The 23,381-nt window shown below is 36.0% G+C and overlaps 1 protein-coding gene across 1 annotated transcript; it reads left to right on the top strand.

Annotated features, from left to right (window-relative positions):
* The first annotated feature begins 10,572 nt into the window (after nt 1-10,572).
* Nucleotides 10,573-22,774, top strand: GPR65 (G protein-coupled receptor 65). Its single transcript, XM_083375606.1, has 2 exons — nt 10,573-10,765; nt 21,343-22,774. Exon 2 carries the CDS (start codon nt 21,480-21,482, stop codon nt 22,467-22,469), a length of 990 nt encoding a protein of 329 aa, XP_083231732.1. The 5' UTR covers nt 10,573-10,765; nt 21,343-21,479; the 3' UTR covers nt 22,470-22,774.
* The last annotated feature ends 607 nt before the right edge of the window (nt 22,775-23,381 follow it).

The following is a 23,381-nucleotide window of genomic DNA, read 5'->3' as shown; positions in this document are numbered from 1 at the left end:
GAGTACTACAGCCACTGTGCTAACTCTGCAGAACAAACTGACTCTGGGGTGGGCCAACCTGGAAGGGCCAGCCAGAGATTGCCGAGCCAAGCTGAATCACTTGAACTGAGAGACACTGGTCTACCCAGCCCGGCGGGCAAGCTGGTAGGCCAGGAAATGCCTGGGTCCCCCAGGTGTTCCACAAGGGCTCACAAACCTCCTGCTTATCTACAAGACTTTGTCCTGAAATAATGAAGCTATAATGTTGTATGTACCTTTTTTGTGCTGCTAGCTAGGAATCACCTGTATTAACTAGGAGGGAACGTGTTAACTTACACTATTGTTATAACTTTTGTCAGTGCTTTTTTTCTTAAAAAAAAAAAGGTGCCGGAACTCTCATCTTGACGGGGGGGGCAGGAGGCAGGGGGGTGGCAGGGCGGCACTGCTGCAGTCACAGGTGCGAAGGGTGTTGGCAGCGGGCTCCCCTCCCTGGGGCCAGAGACAGTGCAGCTGGTGCTGTGGGAGCAGCAGAGCCCACTCTATATGGCAGGGCTGCACAATGCGGGCAGCGGAGGCGGTGCAGGCAAGGCGATGTTTTAATCTTATGATTTTAAAAAAAAAAATTTTCTATTGTAAGTTTCCCCAAACCTCGCCATGTGGATTGCATACAAATATTATATAATTGGTAAATAAAGGTAGAACATATGTTAAATATACATCAAATGATAATATGCTTCCCTACAAAGTCAATTCTTGCTCAATGACAGACCAAGCAGTTAACTCGGAAAAGCAAGAGGAAAATCTAGAAGTGGTCTGTGCAGCTCTTCAACATCTTCATCAACGATTTGGATGAGGGGATAGATGGGGAACTCATCAAATTTGCAGACAACACCAAGCTGGCTGGAATAGCCAATACTCCAGAAGATAGGCTTAAGATACAGGAGGATCTGGACAGACTCGAACACAGGGCACTACTACTACTACTTATTATTATTATTATTAATTATTATTATTTATTATATTATTACATTATTATTATTATTATTATTATTATTATTATTATTATTATTATTATTATTATTATTATTATTATTATTATTATTATTATTATCTTGTAGAAAGGAAAGGCCCACAATGATAAATTAAAAATCTTTGTGGTCTGCAAAGGAATGCTGGTGGGCTAATCAATGATTTGGTGACTAGAGGAGCATCTACAGTGTTTTATTTGGTGACTAGAGGAGCATCTACAGTGTTGGAGCTTGTGGTCATGGTAAGCCATGAAGGCATTAGGCAACATGACTTTCAGGGCAGTGGTGGTGATTTTATTACTTAAAAAAAAAGTCTGTGCTCTGTCCAAGGGTGCTTAGTAGGCTGCATGTACAGGCCTGGTCTAGAATTTATTTTGGAGCATTCAACTATCTAGAGCAGGCATGTCAAACTCATTTTGTTTGAGGCAACTTTTTATAAAAGAATTGCCATTTGTTTTAATAAAATAATTTTAATCAATTTTTCACTTGATTTAAAATTAAATGAATGAGATTTTTTTAATACAATTGCCAAATGCAATAAACTGGTTTTAGGTATATGTTACTGGAAGGAAAAAGCGATCCCTGTTGCGTTACTGATCCCAGAGAAACATTTGCATGTATGCAGGTATCCTTAGGGTGCCATAATTATGGATGAGAAATATTGGTTGCAAAGTTGGCATTTCTGGATGTAATACAGATATTTTGGACTTATTTTTGTTTCTTTGCATGTTTGATATTTTTAAAAAGGCATATGCTACTGACTACGCTTATGCACATATGTAACATGATCACTGCTTGTCCAAAATTTTACTATACAGATAATACCCCCAGAAATTGTTTTAGCCTTTAATAAATGTTGTTATTGATGTTAAGCTCACCAGGAAAAACATCATATATTGTTATGTATATACTAGGTTAATTATTTAAAGACTGAAGTGCAACATAACTAATTCTAAATAATCTATTTTTCAAAACACACAACAGTCCAAACAGTAAAAGTAAAATCCAAATTAAGAATATTTCATTCTTAAGAATTGTTTAGATTCAAAATAGTTTTCAAGAGTGTACAAAAGATACTATTTTTTTCTAGAATCAGCTAAATTAGACATATTACATTGAGAAAAATGTTTCTCATTTCTTTCCTGTTACCTTTGATTTCATTGCAGAGATGTTAACATAAGAAACAGATTATTTTGTTATCTAATTTTAACTTCCAAAAGACAGAAGCAGATGAAAAATGTGAGGTTCTTTCCTGTTGGCTTTTCTGAATTAGCTGTTTTAGATTCTAAAAGTTTAGTTCCTAAAGAAGTAATCCTGTAAATAATTTTAAATTTTAATGTCCTCCTCTAGTGCAGGCTCTTTTATGACTCAAGGACTTCAACTCCCAGAATTCCTGAGCCAGCATGGCTCAGCTTGGAAACCTCTCCCTTTCCCCTCAGCATGGCTGGCTCAGGATTTCTGGGAGTTGAAGTCCATGAGTCATAAAAAAGAGCCAAGATTGCTAGCCCTGCAATAGGCTTAGGAAAACCAATAAGGGAGCTGGGTTGTTTTTGTGGTTTTTTTGCAAAAAACAAAAAAAAGGTTCCAGAACACCGTTCTGAGCATTATATGAGAAAAAAAAGCCCTAACTTTTGTAAACTTGTATTGCTGTAATTACTTTTCTTTTGTTGCTATAATGTTTGTTCATTCTAGGAGGAGGGGTGTAATGTATTATGAAACTACGTGAAAGAAACTGGATTGTTTAAAAAATAATGAATAAATACCTGAAAACTATCCAAAGTGTTCCTACACACCATGAAGGCCTTCCCCATCTGTACTGGGTTTCTTTTCCTAACCATGTCAGCATATTGCTACAGTGAGATCTCAAAAGCAGAAAGACAGACCAAATAATTCTCACAAATGAGAAAATAGGTCAGTGATAGAGATTTTTTTAAAAAATAAAATGCATTTATTGCCTTAAAAGGGCATTTCTTTCTTTCTCCACATGTACAAGATAAGTGGCACTGCTTGCGATTATAATACTGTATAATTACTGAGAAGTGATTCGACCTCACTGCTATGCCTATTCTTTCATATCTCCAAAGGATCTCTGTACTGAACACATTATACTGGCTGCATGAAATATAAAAAGGTGGCAAATATGGGTTCAAGCTCTTTGACCAAATGGTTGCTTCGATATGACCCTATCACACGTCACTGATCACTGACATATTTTGAGGATGATACCCTAAAGCTGCCATAGGGTCTCTTTTTGCATTATGGTTACAAACTGTTACTACTAGCTGAGGTCTTTCTATTGAATTGAGGGGATTAATCTTTTTAGGTTTTCTAAATATTTTTCTAAACATTATTAAAGGTAAAGGTAAAGGTTCCCCTGCACATGCGTGCTAGTCGTTTCCGACTCTAGGGGCCGGTGCTCATCTCCGTTTCAAAGCCGAAGAGCCAGCGCTTGTCCGAGGACGTCTCCGTGGTCATGTGGCCGGCATGACTAGACGCCAAAGGCGCACGGAACGCTGTTACCTTCCCACCGTAGTGGTCCCTATTTTTCTACTTGCATTTTTACGTGCTTTCGAACTGCTAGGTTGGCAGAAGCCGGGACGAGGCGCTCACTCTGTTACGCGGCACTCGGGAATCGACCTGTAGTATATTATTTATTATTTTAATTTTGGTTTTTATTTCTATTTTTATTTCTGCTTTTATTATTTTAAACTACCAATAAATTTCAGTATTTAAATACTAACATTTAATGATAAACAAAGCCAAAATAATTAATTTTAATTATTTAAAATTAAATAATTTAGTCAAAGGAAATGTATACAATAATATGGCTATCCAAAGCAAAATAATAAATAAGTTTGATCTTTCTTTGGCCTGAAATCACACTGACCTTGTGTCAAAGACTGAAAGATAATTGCTTCTAATCTAGAAAGATTAATTATTTATGCTTTGTAACATGCAGGTTATAAAAGATGAACCAGACAGTCTTAGTGACAAAATGTCACTTTTGTTTCCTCATTTTAATTACTAGGTGTTTAACCCTATCTAGTATCACTTTAATTGGACTACAATCTTGAGCAATCTTCCTTAGAAGAATGTTCAATTGAGCAAGGTAAGACTTACTCCCTAGCCAAAATCTGTAGCATTGGCTCCAAAAAGTCTAGAATTGCTTATTATCACAACAAAAATAAATGATATTTGTTTCCAAAGTAAGCTTGCTTTGGATAAAGAGGCTGGAAATTGTTTGTCCCAGTCTTGTGACACTGTTGTTCCAAATGTATTGCATATATTACTGGGGGAGAGAGGGGGTGAGTGGTTCAAGTAAATTTAATCCTGTATATCAATTATAACATTATCAGATGAAGGCCATTTATTTTGTTCTCTATATGAGTAAGAGAAAGCCACTAGCATTTCTCATGTCTCAGCACTTGTATGTCAAATCAAAAAAGAGACATGTGCAGTGAACCCAAAGCAAACTACACAGAGAAATATTTTTGGTGGATTTGGTTCACTGAAGCAACATCAAGTGATGAGCTGCAGGTGGTACTGTACTGGCACAAGTTATATTCTAAAGAAATTTAGAATATCATAAAGTAGGACCTGCTTTAGGTTGAGTAAGGCAAATTACCTTAATGTCATAAAAGGCAATGAACTTACTGGCTAGTTATTTTTATTTTTACGGTGTTTCTATTCTCAGAGGTACTTGTGAAATTTTCTTATTGCAATAAAAAATTATGTCTGGCCTTCAGTAGTGCAGTGTATTGAATTTCTGTTCTAAGGCTTTGAGCTTTCAGTGTTCATATCTACGCAGCCAGCAACACATGATTTTATTTTATAGCAGACAACCCATGACCCGACTGGGTAATCAGTTCAGAGATATCTGCTTACCAGAATGCCTCCAGCAATGACAGAAACTCTAATGTACTGCCTTCACTGGAAAAGCTGGGACACACACACTTATATAGCCCATGTTGAATTGTATAGTACAGTCAATCACCCCGTAGGATTTTTTGTGACATTTTGTATTATGTCATATACTGTTTTATGATTATTTTATGTCATAAAATGTTAAGAATTGTTTAGATTCAAAATAGTTTTCAAGAGTGTACAAAAGATACTATTTTTTTCTAGAATCAGCTAAATTAGACATATTACATTGAGAAAAATGTTTCTCATTTCTTTCCTGTTACCTTTGATTTCATTGCAGAGATGTTAACATAAGAAACAGATTATTTTGTTATCTAATTTTAACTTCCAAAAGACAGAAGCAGATGAAAAATGTGAGGTTCTTTCCTGTTGGCTTTTCTGAATTAGCTGTTTTAGATTCTAAAAGTTTAGTTCCTAAAGAAGTAATCCTGTAAATAATTTTAAATTTTAATGTCCTCCTCTAGTGCAGGCTCTTTTATGACTCAAGGACTTCAACTCCCAGAATTCCTGAGCCAGCATGGCTCAGCTTGGAAACCTCTCCCTTTCCCCTCAGCATGGCTGGCTCAGGATTTCTGGGAGTTGAAGTCCATGAGTCATAAAAAAGAGCCAAGATTGCTAGCCCTGCAATAGGCTTAGGAAAACCAATAAGGGAGCTGGGTTGTTTTTGTGGTTTTTTTTGCAAAAAACAAAAAAAAGGTTCCAGAACACCGTTCTGAGCATTATATGAGAAAAAAAGCCCTAACTTTTGTAAACTTGTATTGCTGTAATTACTTTTCTTTTGTTGCTATAATGTTTGTTCATTCTAGGGGGAGGGGTGTAATGTATTATGAAACTACGTGAAAGAAACTGGATTGTTTAAAAAATAATGAATAAATACCTGAAAACTATCCAAAGTGTTCCCACACACCATGAAGGCCTTCCCCATCTGTACTGGGTTTCTTTTCCTAACCATGTCAGCATATTGCTACAGTGAGATCTCAAAAGCAGAAAGACAGACCAAATAATTCTCACAAATGAGAAAATAGGTCAGTGATAGAGATTTTTTTAAAAAATAAAATGCATTTATTGCCTTAAAAGGGCATTTCTTTCTTTCTCCACATGTACAAGATAAGTGGCACTGCTTGCGATTATAATACTGTATAATTACTGAGAAGTGATTCGACCTCACTGCTATGCCTATTCTTTCATATCTCCAAAGGATCTCTGTACTGAACACATTATACTGGCTGCATGAAATATAAAAAGGTGGCAAATATGGGTTCAAGCTCTTTGACCAAATGGTTGCTTCGATATGACCCTATCACACGTCACTGATCACTGACATATTTTGAGGATGATACCCTAAAGCTGCCATAGGGTCTCTTTTTGCATTATGGTTACAAACTGTTACTACTAGCTGAGGTCTCTCTATTGAATTGAGGGATTAATCTTTTTAGGTTTTCTAAATATTTTTCTAAACATTATTAAAGGTAAAGGTAAAGGTTCCCCTGCACATGCGTGCTAGTCGTTTCCGACTCTAGGGGCCGGTGCTCATCTCCGTTTCAAAGCCGAAGAGCCAGCGCTTGTCCGAGGACGTCTCCGTGGTCATGTGGCCGGCATGACTAGACGCCAAAGGCGCACGGAACGCTGTTACCTTCCCACCGTAGTGGTCCCTATTTTTCTACTTGCATTTTTACGTGCTTTCGAACTGCTAGGTTGGCAGAAGCCGGGACGAGGCGCTCACTCTGTTACGCGGCACTCGGGATTCGACCTGTAGTATATTATTTATTATTTTAATTTTGGTTTTTATTTCTATTTTTATTTCTGCTTTTATTATTTTAAACTACCAATAAATTTCAGTATTTAAATACTAACATTTAATGATAAACAAAGCCAAAATAATTAATTTTAATTATTTAAAATTAAATAATTTAGTCAAAGGAAATGTATACAATAATATGGCTATCCAAAGCAAAATAGTAAATAAATTTGATCTTTCTTTGGCCTGAAATCACACTGACCTTGTGTCAAAGACTGAAAGATAATTGCTTCTAATCTAGAAAGATTAATTATTTATGCTTTGTAACATGCAGGTTATAAAAGATGAACCAGACAGTCTTAGTGACAAAATGTCACTTTTGTTTCCTCATTTTAATTACTAGGTGTTTAACCCTATCTAGTATCACTTTAATTGGACTACAATCTTGAGCAATCTTCCTTAGAAGAATGTTCAATTGAGCAAGGTAAGACTTACTCCCTAGCCAAAATCTGTAGCATTGGCTCCAAAAAGTCTAGAATTGCTTATTATCACAACAAAAATAAATGATATTTGTTTCCAAAGTAAGCTTGCTTTGGATAAAGAGGCTGGAAATTGTTTGTCCCAGTCTTGTGACACTGTTGTTCCAAATGTATTGCATATATTACTGGGGGAGAGGAGGGGGTGAGTGGTTCAAGTAAATTTAATCCTGTATATCAATTATAACATTATCAGATGAAGGCCATTTATTTTGTTCTCTATATGAGTAAGAGAAAGCCACTAGCATTTCTCATGTCTCAGCACTTGTATGTCAAATCAAAAAAGAGACATGTGCAGTGAACCCAAAGCAAACTACACAGAGAAATATTTTTGGTGGATTTGGTTCACTGAAGCAACATCAAGTGATGAGCTGCAGGTGGTACTGTACTGGCACAAGTTATATTCTAAAGAAATTTAGAATATCATAAAGTAGGACCTGCTTTAGGTTGAGTAAGGCAAATTACCTTAATGTCATAAAAGGCAATGAACTTACTGGCTAGTTATTTTTATTTTTACGGTGTTTCTATTCTCAGAGGTACTTGTGAAATTTTCTTATTGCAATAAAAAATTATGTCTGGCCTTCAGTAGTGCAGTGTATTGAATTTCTGTTCTAAGGCTTTGAGCTTTCAGTTTTCATATCTACGCAGCCAGCAACACATGATTTTATTTTATAGCAGACAACCCATGACCCGACTGGGTAATCAGTTCAGAGATATCTGCTTACCAGAATGCCTCCAGCAATGACAGAAACTCTAATGTACTGCCTTCACTGGAAAAGCTGGGACACACACACTTATATAGCCCATGTTGAATTGTATAGTACAGTCAATCACCCCGTAGGATTTTTTGTGACATTTTGTATTATGTCATATACTGTTTTATGATTATTTTATGTCATAAAATGTTTTAACAAAATTTGTCATGGATTCCAGATTTTGGATGCGCTCTGCAAGTTAGCCTATTTGAGGTACCTTGGAACCAAAAATTGTTGCCATATAATGCACTGTTTCAACCAATAAAGGCTACAGGAACAATAGTTTTAGAAGTATATAGATAAATGCTTCCTCTGTGTATTGTTTATGATAATTAATAGAAATGCACCTTGGCTTGGCAAAATGAAACAATTTCCAATACTGTTGTACCACTTGCCAGCAGTACTTTTTCAGAAGACTCATTTGCAGCCCTATTGGTCCATAGGATAAAAATATTCAAGATTTAGAGGCGAGTGATACTATATTTTTATCAGGATCCACAAAAAAGGATGTCCAAGATGTTGAGCCTCCAGAATTCTTCATTAGGCAAGACATTACAAAAAAAGGGGGGATCATTGGACCAGCTTTTTAAACCAGTTTAAGCCAGTTAAATTCAAAGTCATTGCCAAAATGATTATTGTGAACTGAACGCAGAATATGAGATGTTAGTATATAATTATGCTCAGTCTTCAAGAACAAAGGATATGATTGTTCCCTTTTGCAGCTTTGAGGTCACAATGTCAGTTCACACAATTATAACTATGAATCATCAAGTCTTAGGCAATCTAAATAAGAAGTGAAGCAATCTGCATTCTGCTGAAAGCTAAAGAAATTAGTTGTTTGTCAGAAATTTAGCCTTTAAAAGACAGATCTTAATCTGGGTTTCATGTCATCATGGAAAAAAAATCTATCTACTGTATGTGGTCTCCAGGAGTCAAAAACAATTTGATGACACATAAATCTGCAGCATAAATTTGAAGATGCAGCATCCAAACTCTTCCTAAATTCTTTGCTATTCCTTGTAGAAACTAATTCCTACATTTTAACCCCACAAATTTACGTTAAAACCCCTTTTTGTTTTTCTAATGTGATATATAAGAACATTGGACCAGATATTTGGATGGCTTCCTTTCTCCTGATCTTCAAGAATTTGGTGATGCCTTGGCTATTTGTTAAAATGTTTTTACTCTATTTTTAAGAATTATTTGCCACCCAGAATTACGTATTTGAAATTGGCAGCCATATAAATTCTATAAATAGGTATATACATATGGCGAGATTGGTATGCCTGTCCTCTGAATGAGCAATTTTTTAAAAAGCCGTAGCACTTTACAGCCCTCTCTAAGTGGTTTCTAAAAACAGCATATTTCCACCAACAATCTGGGTCCTCATTTTACCAACCTCAGAAGGATTGAAGGCTGAGTCAACCTTGAGCCGGTGAGAATCAAACTGCTGGCAATACTGTATTCTAACTATTACACCACAATGGTGCTATGTTGGAATTTGGGTGCATATAATTGTTTATCCTTGGCTTTAATGTTTGCATGTTATGTATTTGTTTTGATCCAATTTACAGATATGGGGACTGTTCTGCCATCCAGCATCTAGATAACTGGAGAAGCCCATAAACTTTGTAATAAAATAATCAGTACTAATATCCTCTCCACTGGTTTTGTAAGAGCTGACAACATAAAAATCTGGAAGGATTTTTAAATATAATTATTAGGAAAAGCATACAAAACGCTGAATGACTGGAGAAAATGAGGGGTTGAATGGAGTATAATAAATAGGAATGTTCTGGACAACAGCTTATTTCATTAGACTTGACCTTATAATAGCTCTAAGCAGACTCTAATTTTTTAAAAAAACTTTTTTTCCCAGATAATAAACCTTGATGTTTTGCATTGTTTAAAAGAAGTATAGCTTCTTCTTTTTGTTTCTGTGAATTGGGTGGAATTGTGCAAATTTTTTTGAAGTAGAACTGAGCTGTTTCCACATTCCACATAGACTATGATAACATAATAGTGTTCTCATTTCTTAAAATGCCCACAGACTTACTTACAAAATGGCCAGGACCATTAACAAGAGCAAGCATATCTATGCACATGTTGAATTGCAGTCAAAGAAGTCACTGTGCCCGATAACAACCTATTTGAGAAATACACACATTAAATGATATCAGGCTGAATTTAACACTAAACCAAGTTTGAACGGCAACAATACTAATTCTTGGATAAATATAGCAGATGGGAGACCCTGGGGGAAGGTGGGGAACAAACTTTTTTAACATTTTTAAAATCCTGGAGTGAGTAATCCGCTGTGCATCGGCGCATTTGACAAGCTTTCTTTACCTTGGCAAAAAAATAAGGCTTTCATATTTTATTATTGGACAGGACGATCCCTCTGGGTTAGAGGATGTAGATAAAGAGGTTTTAATTATAAATTAATTTTAATAAAACTCTATATTATGCTACAGTGTGTTGTTGCTTTATTTTTTATATGTGAGTAAAAAAAATTGGATGAGATTAACTCTATAGAGTTAAATAGCAAAACTGAGACCTCCTGAGCAAAACTGGAAATTTTGTTCAAGAGTGTTGGGGTGGGGGCGGGGGTAGGGGAGCTAAACGTCTCCTCCTTAGATGGCTTCTCCTTTTTTTTTCTGCCCGCAACAGTTTCCTGTTCTCTGTGAGAATCAAATTTAATCAGACGCCTCAAACATGCACAGAAGCAGAACCACATTTCTCAAATTGTACCTTTCAGCATGGTTTCCTGAAAAATTGGAACAAGAAGATTAATCTGCATAAAAGGTGAGAGATACAATAGTCAATTTTAGTTCAAAGGTAAGGAAAATTATTCCCTCTTGACCATTACGATATCAATTATTATTACTGCCTTAATTGGAACTGTAACTTTTAAATATAATTACATTAGTCATACTTTACTGATGATTTGGAAACCACATCAGAGTTTTGCATTGTTAAGAGCTCTTGCTGCCAGCTGTAAAATAATATACTGTAACATAAGGTAAGCTGAGTGAGCTTTCTTTTTTCTTTTTTCTTTTTTTTTTTTTTTTTGGAGCCAGGAGTCAAGCAGGCAGATTTTCTTTCATCAATCTCTCTAAAGCAAGGGTGAGAAATTTTTCATAGACCCAGGTCTGAGACAATAGTTAGTGGACTATGAACCATGTAGTTGTAGTCATCTGGCTTGGAGGCAGTTTTTCAATAGTTTAGTTTGGTTTGTTTTAAATGATAAGCCTGTTACACCTATTGTAAAGCTGCTTGAGAGTTTGCACATGTCTCCCAGCAGACAAGAGTAGGAAATGGAAGAAGCACCAAGCCAAATTTGGATGCTCTAGAAGAAATCTAGGAATCAGGATCTACCCTGGTTGGACATCAGGAAATCCTAGGGTTGTAGGCATTGGAAAATAACCCAGAGGGAAGCAGTAACAAGCCATTTCAAAGTTCTAAGAGACTTGACTTTCCTTGTTATAATTAAAAATGGCCCCAAATCACTCAATGATTTTCAACTCTCAGTTCTGGGATCATTCCTGAGTTCTCATATAAGACCACTGAGAATTTGACAAATGATAGTTTCAACAGGATTGATAGAATCTCAAAATCTTAGCCATTTCTATTTAAAAATATGTATACTTAATGCATGCAATGTATATATTTAGTTTCCTTTAATTTCAAATAGCACATAAAACACCACAGATATTCTGATTTAGATTAATGGCACAGTTGTTTAAGATTCCAGTCAGAAATCTTTCTTAAGTCTCTTTGTAGATGTCCTGGGATCATCATCATGCAAACTTTGTATATTGATATTGATTTACTGTTCAGAAAATCAGTGAATTGGGAGAAACCTTAGAGCTAAGGAGGTTTCATCATTTTGGTGTCCTCCTAGTTAGGAATTGAAGGACTTATGGAAGTCACTTACCCTGCCCAGTGCTCAGAATCTGCCAAAGTATTTCAATCTACTATTTGAAAACCTCCAGTGAAAAGGAACCACATTTGCACAGAACTGATTGACAGCTGCTACCATAAGGAAATTCTTTATGTTATATAACCTGAATCTACTTGGTTGTAGTTTCAACTATCTAATTCAAAAGCTGACACAATATTTCAAGGCAGAATAGAATGGGCTGATTACTTACTATGATCTGCACTGAATGTTCTTGTAACATACAGTGTTGGGATTCAAATACCTGAACAACTGGTTCTCTGCATAGTTGCCACTTCTGGAAGTCCATTCTGAGCCAGGAAGTCCGCCCAGGCCCAGAACAGCCCACCGGAAGTATGTGGATGCCACTTCTGGAAGTACGTTCTGAGCCGGGGAGGCCTCCAAGGCCCAGAACGGGCCACTGGAAGTGTGTGGACGTCACTTCCAGAAGTCCATTCTGAGCCAGGGAGGCTTCCCAGGCCCAGAATGGACTGCCGGAAGTGCATGGACCCCACTTCTGGTGGGCCATTCTGAGCCTGGGAGACCTCCTGGCTCAGAACGGACTTCCAGAAGTGGTATCCAAGCACTTCCGGAGGTCCGTTTTGAGCCTTGTGCAAAAGGGCTAGGGCATCAGCCGGTTCACCAAAGTCAACAAAAAATTAGCTACCAGTTCTACCAAACTAATGCGAACCAGCTGAATCCCACCACTGGTAATATACCATATATACTATGTTCTTGGCTCCATATATACTATGCTCATGTTCAACTTGTGTCTTACTAAAGTGCTCAGATCTTTCCATAATCTAAACTGTAAGCCATATTTTAAACCTATTATCTCATCATCTCATACCTATGCCTCTCTCCCAAGATCATTCCCCCATTCCATTAAGATTATGCCAATGTCATATTTATTGCAGTCTGAAGTGGAATTAAACCATTCTTAGCCTAAAACAGATATAATTGTTTCTTATTTTAAAAAAACATATCACAAAATAGGACATTATTGTAGTTATTGTCATAGTAATGCCTATTTAGTGGGCCTATAAAAGTTTTGCGAAAGCCAGTTTGGTGTGGTGGTTAAAGCATAAAAGTAGAAACCAGAAGACTGCAAGTTCTAGTCTTACCTTGGGCATAAAGCCAGCTGGGTGACCTTGGGCCAGTCACTTTCTCTCAGCTCTAGGAAGGAGGCAATGGCAAACCACTTCTGAAAAACTTTACCAAGAAAACTGCAGGGACTTATCCAGGCAGTCTACAAGAATCAGACAAGATTGAATGGAAGAAAAAACATGTTGCATATGGCTGATGCTTCTGCCTCCTCATACTTTATGAGTCTATTCCCATACCATCCCCATCACATATACATACGTATACTTCTGGTTTTTACTTCCATTTTTTTCTCTTTTTGTTTAAATTATTTATTTCAATATGCATATTCATTCTTTTGTTATGATACTAAGAAACAGAAAATGTCTAATACTAGGGAAATAGTCTGAAAAATTCCCTCTAGTGATTTATCTCAATCATAGCTAGAATTTTTCAAGCTCTCAAGGGCTCTTGGTCTGTCAAATAAGCAAAAAGAGTGATGTCAGAGGGTAGAATATAATGTTTTGCTCCTGCATTTTGCAGCCTTGTGTGGACTATGGAATTACTTAAATGCAAGCAGATTCTTTCTTAGGTTCATAGATATACAGCTAGTCCTCACTTAACTGCCATTGTTCAGCAACCGTTCAAAATTACAGTGGTGCTGAACAAAGGAACTTACAACCTGTGCTGAAGTTCTGGTCACAGCAGCACCCCCATGGTCACATAATTGTGATATGGGTGCTTGCCAACCCATTCACACACACAACTGGTTGCCAAGTAGCCCGTGATCATGTGATTGCTATTTGCAATCTTCCTGCTGGCTTCCCCAGAAAGCCAATGGGAAACCTAGCACTCAAGGCTACAAGCTGTTGGCACTTGCTAAGGGGACTCCCTGTGGTTTCTGTGGACTGGCTGAAAAAGGTCTGTCCCAAAATTGAAGCAACATTTTGGCACAGAGCATTTAAAACACAGGGCATTTGCAATCACCACCACCCCAAACCAGAGGGAGACTTCTTTTTTTTTATTGAAAAGTTTTAGAATACATCTTGGAATACAAAAAACCCCCCTCTCCCCCCCCTCCCCCCAACCCTCCCCAACCCTCCCCTCCCCCCTCCCCGACTTCCCAGAGCTAAATACAGGGTATAAAAATACAAACAAACATAATCTAAAATATGCAAACAACAATAAAATATTAAATTCTATCGCACTTTAACTCTTAGTAAAATAACTACAAGCTAATTATACATCATATAAATCCACTACTTATTCAAATGCTAACTGAAACTTTTTAGTCCCATATTTATTCTGAATATAATCAATCCATCTCTTCCACTCCACAGTGTATCTCTGTTGCGATTGATCTTTCAAATACGCTGAAATCTTTGCCATCTCCGCCAAGTTAGAAACTTTTAAAGTCCATTCTTCTATAATCGGCAGTTCTTCCTTCTTCCAATATTGCGCCACTAAAGGTCTCACTGCTGTAATTAAATTCAACATCAACTTAATATCTACAACAGTGATATCTGTGATAATACCCAATAAAAACAATTGCGGAGAAAACTTTAACCTTAAATATTTTTTGCATATTCCACCAAATTTTAATCCAAAAAGCTTTAACCTTTTTGCAAGTCCACCATATATGAAAATACGTTGCGTCCTCACAGCCATACCTCCAACATTTGGGCTGACAGTTCGGATACATACTTGCTAATTTTTTTGGATCTAAATGCCACCTATAAAACATTTTATAAAAATTCTCTCTTAAATTTTGGGCCTGTGTAAATTTTACATTTCTAACCCAGATCTTTTCCCAGGTATCCATTGTAATGACTTCTTGAAAATTCTGAGCCCACTTTATCATACAATCTTTAACAAGTTCCGTCTCTGAATCAATTTCTATCAATGCAATATATATCCTTTTTATATGTGCTTGACCTTGATCTCTAATTTGCTTTACCAAATTTTCATCAATCATTGAAAAACCAGTTTTCTGGTCCTCTTTCCATCTAGCCTGTAATTGCCCATACTGAAACCAAGTTTGTACAATCTTTTCTTCTTTTAAAATACTATATGACTTTAATTGCCATACATTCCTCTCAAAACTTAAAATTTCCTTATATGTAGTCACATCATGTTTAAATCCCACATTTATATTTTCTATTGTGTGTTCAGGTATTGCCCAAATAGGTATCTTATAATTTAACTTATGTCTATACTTTTTCCAGACTCGCAACAGAGCATACCTTAAAGTATGTATCTTTACCAAATTTTCATCAATCATTGAAAAACCAGTTTTCTGGTCCTCTTTCCATCTAGCCTGTAATTGCCCATACTGAAACCAAGTTTGTACAATCTTTTCTTCTTTTAAAATACTATATGACTTTAATTGCCATACATTCCTCTCAAAACTTAAAATTTCCTTATATGTAGTCACATCATGTTTAAATCCCACATTTATATTTTCTATTGTGTGTTCAGGTATTGCCCAAATAGGTATCTTATAATTTAACTTATGTCTATACTTTTTCCAGACTCGCAACAGAGCATACCTTAAAGTATGTATCTTGAACACATTATCCACCTTCTTATCATACAATAAATATGCATGCCATCCAAATAACAAATCATAACCCTCAAGATTTAATAATCTCACTTGTGTTAAATTAAACCAGTCACTTATCGCTGATAAAGCAGCAGCCTCATGATATAATTTGAAATTAGGCATTTTAAGACCACCTCTTTCACGCATATCTTGCATTATCTTAAATTTAACTCGTGGCTTTTTCCCTGCCCAGACAAATTTATTAACTCCTTTTTGCCATTCCTCCAAGTTTAAATCCTTTTTAAGTATAGGTATCATTTGAAATAAAAATAAAAATTTTGGCAAAACATTCATTTTCACTGCTGCAATTCTTCCCAATAAAGACAATTGTAATTTTTTCCAACTATCTAATTCTTTTTGTACTTTTCCCCTTAACTTTCCATAATTATTTTTGTATAACTTCACATTTGAGGCTGACAAATATATCCCCAAATATTTAACCCTTTTGACTATTTCAAATCCCGTTAGTTCTTCTAAAACAGCCTTTTGTGATACTGTCATATTTTTAGACAGTATTTTAGTTTTTTGTATATTAATCTTAAATCCAGAAACTCTCCCATATTGCATTATTATCTCCATCAATTCTACAACTGAATAATCAGGCTGAGTTAATGTAACAACCAGATCATCTGCAAATGCCCTCAATCTGTAATCCTGATCTCTTATTTGAATTCCCCTAATTTTATCCAAATTGCGTATTTTAATCAGTAATATTTCCAATGTTAAAACAAATAATAGAGGTGACAACAGGCACCCCTGCCTTGCACCTTTTTCAATATTACATAGTTCAGTCAAACTATTATTAACTATTATACGGGCTGTTTGCTTTTGATATATAGCCCTAATTGGTTGTAAAAATTTATCCCCAAATTCCATTTTCTCTAATACTTTCATCAAAAATTGCCAATCCAATTGATCAAAGGCTTTTTCAGCATCCAAAAAGATCAGCGCTGCAGGGATCTGATTGTTTCTTTCCAAAAATTCCAATAAATCTACAATATGTCTCACATTATTCTTCATTTGTCTACCACTTATAAATCCAGTTTGATCACCATGAATTACTTGTTGTATCCTCATTAACCTATTAGCTAAAATTTTTGCAAATATCTTGTAGTCAGTATTCAAAAGTGATATTCGCCTGTAATTTTTAACTTGGGTGACATCCTGATCTTCCTTCGGAATCAAAGAAATAAAAGCAGTCTTCCAAGATGGAGGTACCCCTCCTCCCATTTGAATTGTCTTAAATAGTTCCCTTAAAGGCTTCACCATTTCCAACTGCAAATTTTTATAATACACAGCAGTCAATCCATCAGTACCCGGCACTTTACCCAATTTCAATTGTTTGATTGCTAAAAAAAATTCTTCATCAGTTATCAACTGATTCATCCCTTCCTTTTGTTCTTGCGTAAGCACAAGAATATTAACTCTTGTCAAATAATCATCTATATCTGCATCTCTAATCTTATCTCTAGCATACAACTTAGAATAAAAATCAACAAAAGTCTTTTTAATAAGACTCTGCCGATACACTATTTTCCCCTTATGTTCTATTCTATCTATATTAGCAGCCCTTTGCTTCTTTCTTAACAAATAAGCTAACCATCTACCTGGTTTATTAGCATTACAAAAAGTATTATGTCTAGCATACCGCAAATTAGTTGCTACTTGATCTGCCATTAACTTATCAAACTGCCCCCTAAGTAAAGTAATTACCTCTTTAATCTTCCTGTCAGATGGATTCAAAATTAAAGCCTTTTCTTTTTCCTTAATTTCATCCTCTAACTCTTTCCTCCTAAATTCCATTTTACGTCAATATTTATTATTCAAATATATTAATACACCTCTCATATAAGCTTTACTTGCATCCCAAACCATCTCAATAGAAGTACCTTTATGCATATTAATTTTAAAAAATTCCTTCATCTGTTTTTTATACTCTTCCACATTTTCCTGATATCTAAAGTTTTCATTTAAGCACCAAGAACGTCTATCACTATTATCTTTTTCTATCTCTAACCATACTGGACTATGATCAGATATAGTTCTTGGACAAATCTTGATCTTCTTGATCCTAGAAAAAAATTATTAGTAATTAATACAAAATCAATCCTAGAAAAAGATTGATGCCTGTCGGAGAAAAAAGTATAATCCTTTTCTTGCAGATTCCTTTCTCTCCAAATATCTCGCAATTCCAAGTCATCCTTCATCTCAAAAAAAGATTTAGGCAGTTTAGCATGACTTGGGGTGCTTTTAAAAAAAATCCTTGTCCGTTTGTACATCCAAAACACCATTCCAGTCTCCCATAAAAATACAAGATTTATAATCCCACTGAATAATCTTATTATGTAATAAACTGTAAAAATCTCCTTGTTGATTAGGTGCGTATAGTCCAACCAAAAGCATTTTCTTGCCTTCTATTAACAATTTAATCATAACATATCTTCCTTGTTTATCTGCTTCAATTAAAGATGCTGTCAAAGTGTTCCTAACATAAATAACCACTCCATTTTTCTTGTCAATCGCTGAAGCAATAAACGGTATACCCAACCTCAAGTTAGCCAAGTACTTTTGATCCAACGCTCTGATATGTGTTTCCTGTAAACAAATAACATCATTTTTAAATTGCTTTAAATATTGAAATACTTTCTTCCTCTTCTGTGGTGAATTTAAACCATTAACATTCCAGGTTAGAAGTTTTGTCGCCATCTTTCGTGACCTGAAGCTTTTGGAGCGCCTCTTCCAAAATCACCTGTACTCTCTTGGGTCACGCTCCTCCCACTGCTTCACTGTAGGTAAGTTTTGGAGGTGCCGTCACAACTCTCTGCTGATCTTGCTCTTGTCTCATTCGTCTAGCTGCAGCACTTGTCATTCTTTGGTCTCTAGCCTCCTCCGGTACTGAAATTTGATCCACTCTTGTGCCTTTCTGAAATTCTCCATCTTTCAGCTGCATAACTCCTTCCGCACCTTGTGTACTCTCACTTTGTGGTTTATGCACTCCTTCACCATTCTTCTTGTTAGATTCCAGAAGTGGTATAGGGACAGCTTTTAAAACATTAGCATAAAAATCACGTGCCTGTAAAACAGTGAGAAGACGATGTCTCGTGCCTGCATACATCACCACCATGCCCACTGGAATCTCCCATCTGAACTGGATATCCCGTCTTCTTAATTCTTCTGCCAGAAAAGCAAACTCCTTCCTTCTCCTTAGAATTCTTGGAGGGATCTCTTTTAAAATTAAAACTTCTTGTTCTGCAAGGGAGGGAGACTTCTTGTCTCTGGAGTCTGGATCCAAACACTCTGTGCTGAAAACACTGTGTCAAAATCCTGCTCAGATTTTGGATGGACCTTTCAAACCAGCCTCTTTGAGAGCAAAAGTGTTGCCTGCTGGAGAGATTCAGCTCCACACAGGGCTGAGTCCCCCTAGCAGGCAGTTCTTTGGCTCCATTCATTTAGCGACCCAGGAGATCATTTAACAATCTCAACCATGATGACATTAAATGACATCTTCATAATGACTGCTTTGGTCACTGACTGAAGATTCAGATCTTAATTGTGGTTGTAAGTGAAGAAGTACCTGTATCAAGAGCTATACAATAATTGTCTAAGGGGTACAAAATGAGGAAACAAGAAAGCCAGTCCATAAACACAACTAAGTCAGCCAGGCAAGTGTTTACTGTGTAAACACTTCACATTGTGTGAGGTATGTTGCTTTCCAAGCGTTGCAATTCAAGATGTGACTGACAGGCTACCAAGATTCTTCAGTTCTATGGACTGGTTGGTTGGATTGCCACAGATATAGTGTATTTAAATTTCAGCAAAGCTTTTGAAAAAGTTTTTCATGGAATCCTTAATAGCAAAATCATAACCATATGGGTTTGACCACTCAACTATTAGATGGATTCACAGTTGGCTCAAGGATCGTACTAAGAAGGTGATTATAAATGAGATCAAATCTGCCTGGAGAGGCATCTCAAGCAAGGTGCTATAGGGCTCTGTCCTGGGTGCAGTGTGGTTCAATGTTTTTGTAAATGATGTGGATTTGAGGGAATGTTTACCAAATTTGTCGATGACACAAAGTTAGGAGGATTGGTTAACAATTGGCAGGAGAGATGGGAAAACAATGAGGAGAAACAAATATAATGAAATATAATAGGTTGACATATAAAATGATGCATCTGGGTAAGAACAAAAAAACATACAGAATGAAGAAAATCTTCTCAAGGGCTGCACAAGTAAGAAGATTTGGTTGCACTAATAGATCACAAATACAACATGTCTCTACCATGTAATGCAGTTGTGAAGACGGCAACACCTTGAAGAAGATCAAGAGTGTCACACAATTCAGATTGTAGAAAGTACTTATCCTACTCTACCCTGCCTTAGTCAGATCTCACCTGGAGTGTTCTTTTCTTTTCTGCACACCCCTGTTTTAAAAATGACATTGATAATCTGGAGTAAGTCCAGAGAAGGCCTGCCATGATGGTGAAAGGACTGGAAATCTACATGGAGCAGTTAAAAGACTCGATATGTTTAGATTGCAGAAAAGAAGGCTGAAACACCTGAATAAGGTAAAGGGTTTGGGCTTATTCTCACTTCTTCTAGATAAATTCCACTACATTCTTCTCCAAAAGATAAGACTAGAATTAATGGCATGAAGTGTCAAGGATGTAGGTACAGATTAGACATTAGGAAGAATTTCTTGACAATCAGACCTTTCAATCAGTGGAATAGTTTAACACGCTTCTTCCCCTTTACTGGATGTTTTGAAACAAAGGCTGAATAGTCATCTATCAGGGATATTATAGTGAATCCTGCACTAGATGGGGGATGGGTTGGACGTGAGGACCTCTTAGGTCACTTCCAATTTAACAGTTTGGTGATTTGTAAGTAGGGGAAGAAACAGAAAAGTAAGTTATGCTTACTGTATATTAAGTTTAGCCTATTTACTAGGCTAAAAATTATGAGAAGCCAAATCAAGCAGTAGTTCTCCATAATAGCACTGTTAATACTTCAAGGTTGCTTCCAGATGATATTAATTGATGCCATTCTAGCAAAGACATCTTTTTTCAAGTTTCAACAAATTCACAATATTCGTTGTTTGGAAATGAACATTTTTCTACAGCTTGTACATTTCTTTTAGAATATGCCAATTCTGGAGTGATAAATATTTAGACATTAATGTATACAAACTCTGCACATCTTCATTCCTGGCCCTTCTGAACGCTTTCTTTTGATTCCTATATATGAAATGCAGCAACCATTAGTAGAATTATTGTATCCTTAAGTTGAAAAAGAACATTTAGGCAATCAAGTCCAGACCATTGCTTAGTGCAGAAATCAAAATTAAAGCAATAGCATCTTTATTTATATGCAAATAGTTGAGACAAACAGTTATTCTTCCACCATCATTTGGCTCAATGCAGCTAAGTAGCTTTTCATTGTTGTTCTGGTTCCTTTTACATGTGGTTACGAGTACTGCCAAAGAATAACAAAGTATATAATACTATTTTTTTCTTCTCAGTGTTTTTTCTTGCCTTTTATGTAACCTATCCTTTATTTATTTCTATAGCCAATCCAGCTTTTCTTCTCTTAATATATTTTTTAAAAAGGAAAGAAGAAATGGATTTGAAGTCATCTGCCAGATTGGGAAGGAGGGGAAGATATATTATTTCATTACTTTAAAAATGCTTTGAAATTTTGTGGAATTTTCTCAAAGTAGCTCAATAGACTATTGAAACTTTCCTTTTTATTTTGCAGCCTAAATGATGGAATTTTTAACTGAACAGTTATAATCCAAAGAACAGGACTCTCATTGTCTCTCCACCTATGAAAGCCATGAAAAATACATAAACCTCTGTGCTTTTCCTTCCCATTTGAGCCAGCCAGTATTAATAATGAATTATTCTACCTGCGATGTTTATGACAAACTAGATAAAAGTTTGTTTCCATGTCTCTATGGTATTCTGATAGTTATCAGCATTCCTGCTAATCTACTATCACTTTACATTTCCTGCTGTCAAATCCAGAAAAAAAGTGAGCTGGGCATCTATCTCTTCTGTTTATCGTTAGCTGACCTATTATATTCTATGACACTACCATTATGGATTTATTATGCTCAGAATGGGGATGACTGGACATTCTCCCTACAGCTTTGCAAATTATCTGCTTTTCTCCGATATCTAAATTATTACACCAGCTCAGGATTTCTTACCTGCATCTCCGTGGATAGGTACTTAGCCATAGTTCATCCTTTGAGGTTCCACTCTTTGCGAACAAGAAAATTTGCCCTGCTGATGTCCTTTTTAGTTTGGGTTTTTGAAATAATGTCAAACGTTCAGATTTTATATAAAACTACATTCTACTATAAAGTTGCAAATGAAAGCAATCATACTTTATGCTATGACACATATCCTCTACAAGAATGGCAAGCATACTTCAACTATTACCGCATCTGTGTGGGATATGCATTCCCATTAGCTGTCATGATCTTCTGCTATGTCAAAATATATCAGGCTGTGAAGCACAATCAAGCAACTCAAGACTGTGACAAGAAGAAAATCAATCATTTGTTACTAAGCATCATCCTAACCTTTTTTCTTTGCTTTACTCCATATCACATTGTCCTGCTTCTGCGCAGTATCTTGGAGCCGCTTGACTGCTCTTATACTTCCCATCTGTTTGTACCTTATAGAATTACAACAGCCTTGACAAGCATAAATTGTATAGCCGACCCAATTCTTTACTGTTTTGTGAATGAAACTGGAAAAGCAGATATCTGGAACATATTCAAATGTGGTTTTTTCGTCAGCCAGACAGAAGCACAGCAATCCAGTGTTTCACAAAACAGAACCATAAAGGTTTCCGAATCTGCAGCATTCATATAATGTATTGCTGAACTACATTGGAAGATATAATTCATCAACATATGGAGTGTTGAGGGGTTTCTGTCTTCAATATATCTTTAATGCTGCATTCTGGCAAAATAAAATGCAAGAAAAGTTTTATTTGTCCTGATATCAACCAAGAGCCAGATCCATCTTCAAATCACAAACAGGAGCTACTTATGAGGATTTGCAGCACACCTTTAAATTATTAAATTCTCCTGCAATTTTTTCTGTTTCTCTCTCAGGAAGACAGAATCTGAATCAGAAGAAAGCCCCATTCTATCACTCTTTGCTGCTTTCATTAAAAACAGTTGCATAAATTGTAAACTGAAGCTATATGTTTGGTATGGACTTATTGTTTGTGTTTTCTATGCTATGAAACTAAAGTATTTAGCTCTTAGAAATGCTTGTATCTTGTGCTATATCATTGTGTAAAAAATATGGAATTAAAGTGAAAGATACTACTATTCAATAGTATTCAACTATTTTGAGGCATAATCGGCTTTTCCAACCAGGGGACCTCCAGAAATTAAACTCTCTTCATTTCAATATTTGAATATTCTTTAAAAGAATGCTTTGTCAGGTATGTAAATTTCAACATGCAAAATGGCAATGAGCCATACATCCCTCTTTTAAGACATGCTAGTAATGTCACTGAAGGATCAGTTCCTAAATTAGTGTTTTGAAAAGCCTTTATACATACATTGCAGACAACAATGCTGAACCTAAGGAGACTAGCTCTATAATGTTATCACGAGAGTGATTTGGAGAAGAGATACACTAATCATTGTATTTTGAAATATATACATGCAAGATCAACAAACAGCTAGAGGGGGCAGCTCATAAAAATTGGGAGGGGATAATTGGATTGCAAAAAACTTCCTTTCTCAATGCATTCTCTAACTTAATTTA

This window comes from Vipera ursinii, assembly GCF_947247035.1.
Source record: "Vipera ursinii genome assembly, chromosome: 1".
NCBI classification, from domain to species: Eukaryota; Metazoa; Chordata; class Lepidosauria; order Squamata; family Viperidae; genus Vipera; species Vipera ursinii.
Note: the sequence above shows the minus strand (reverse complement) of the source record. Positions and strands in the feature narration are given on the sequence as shown.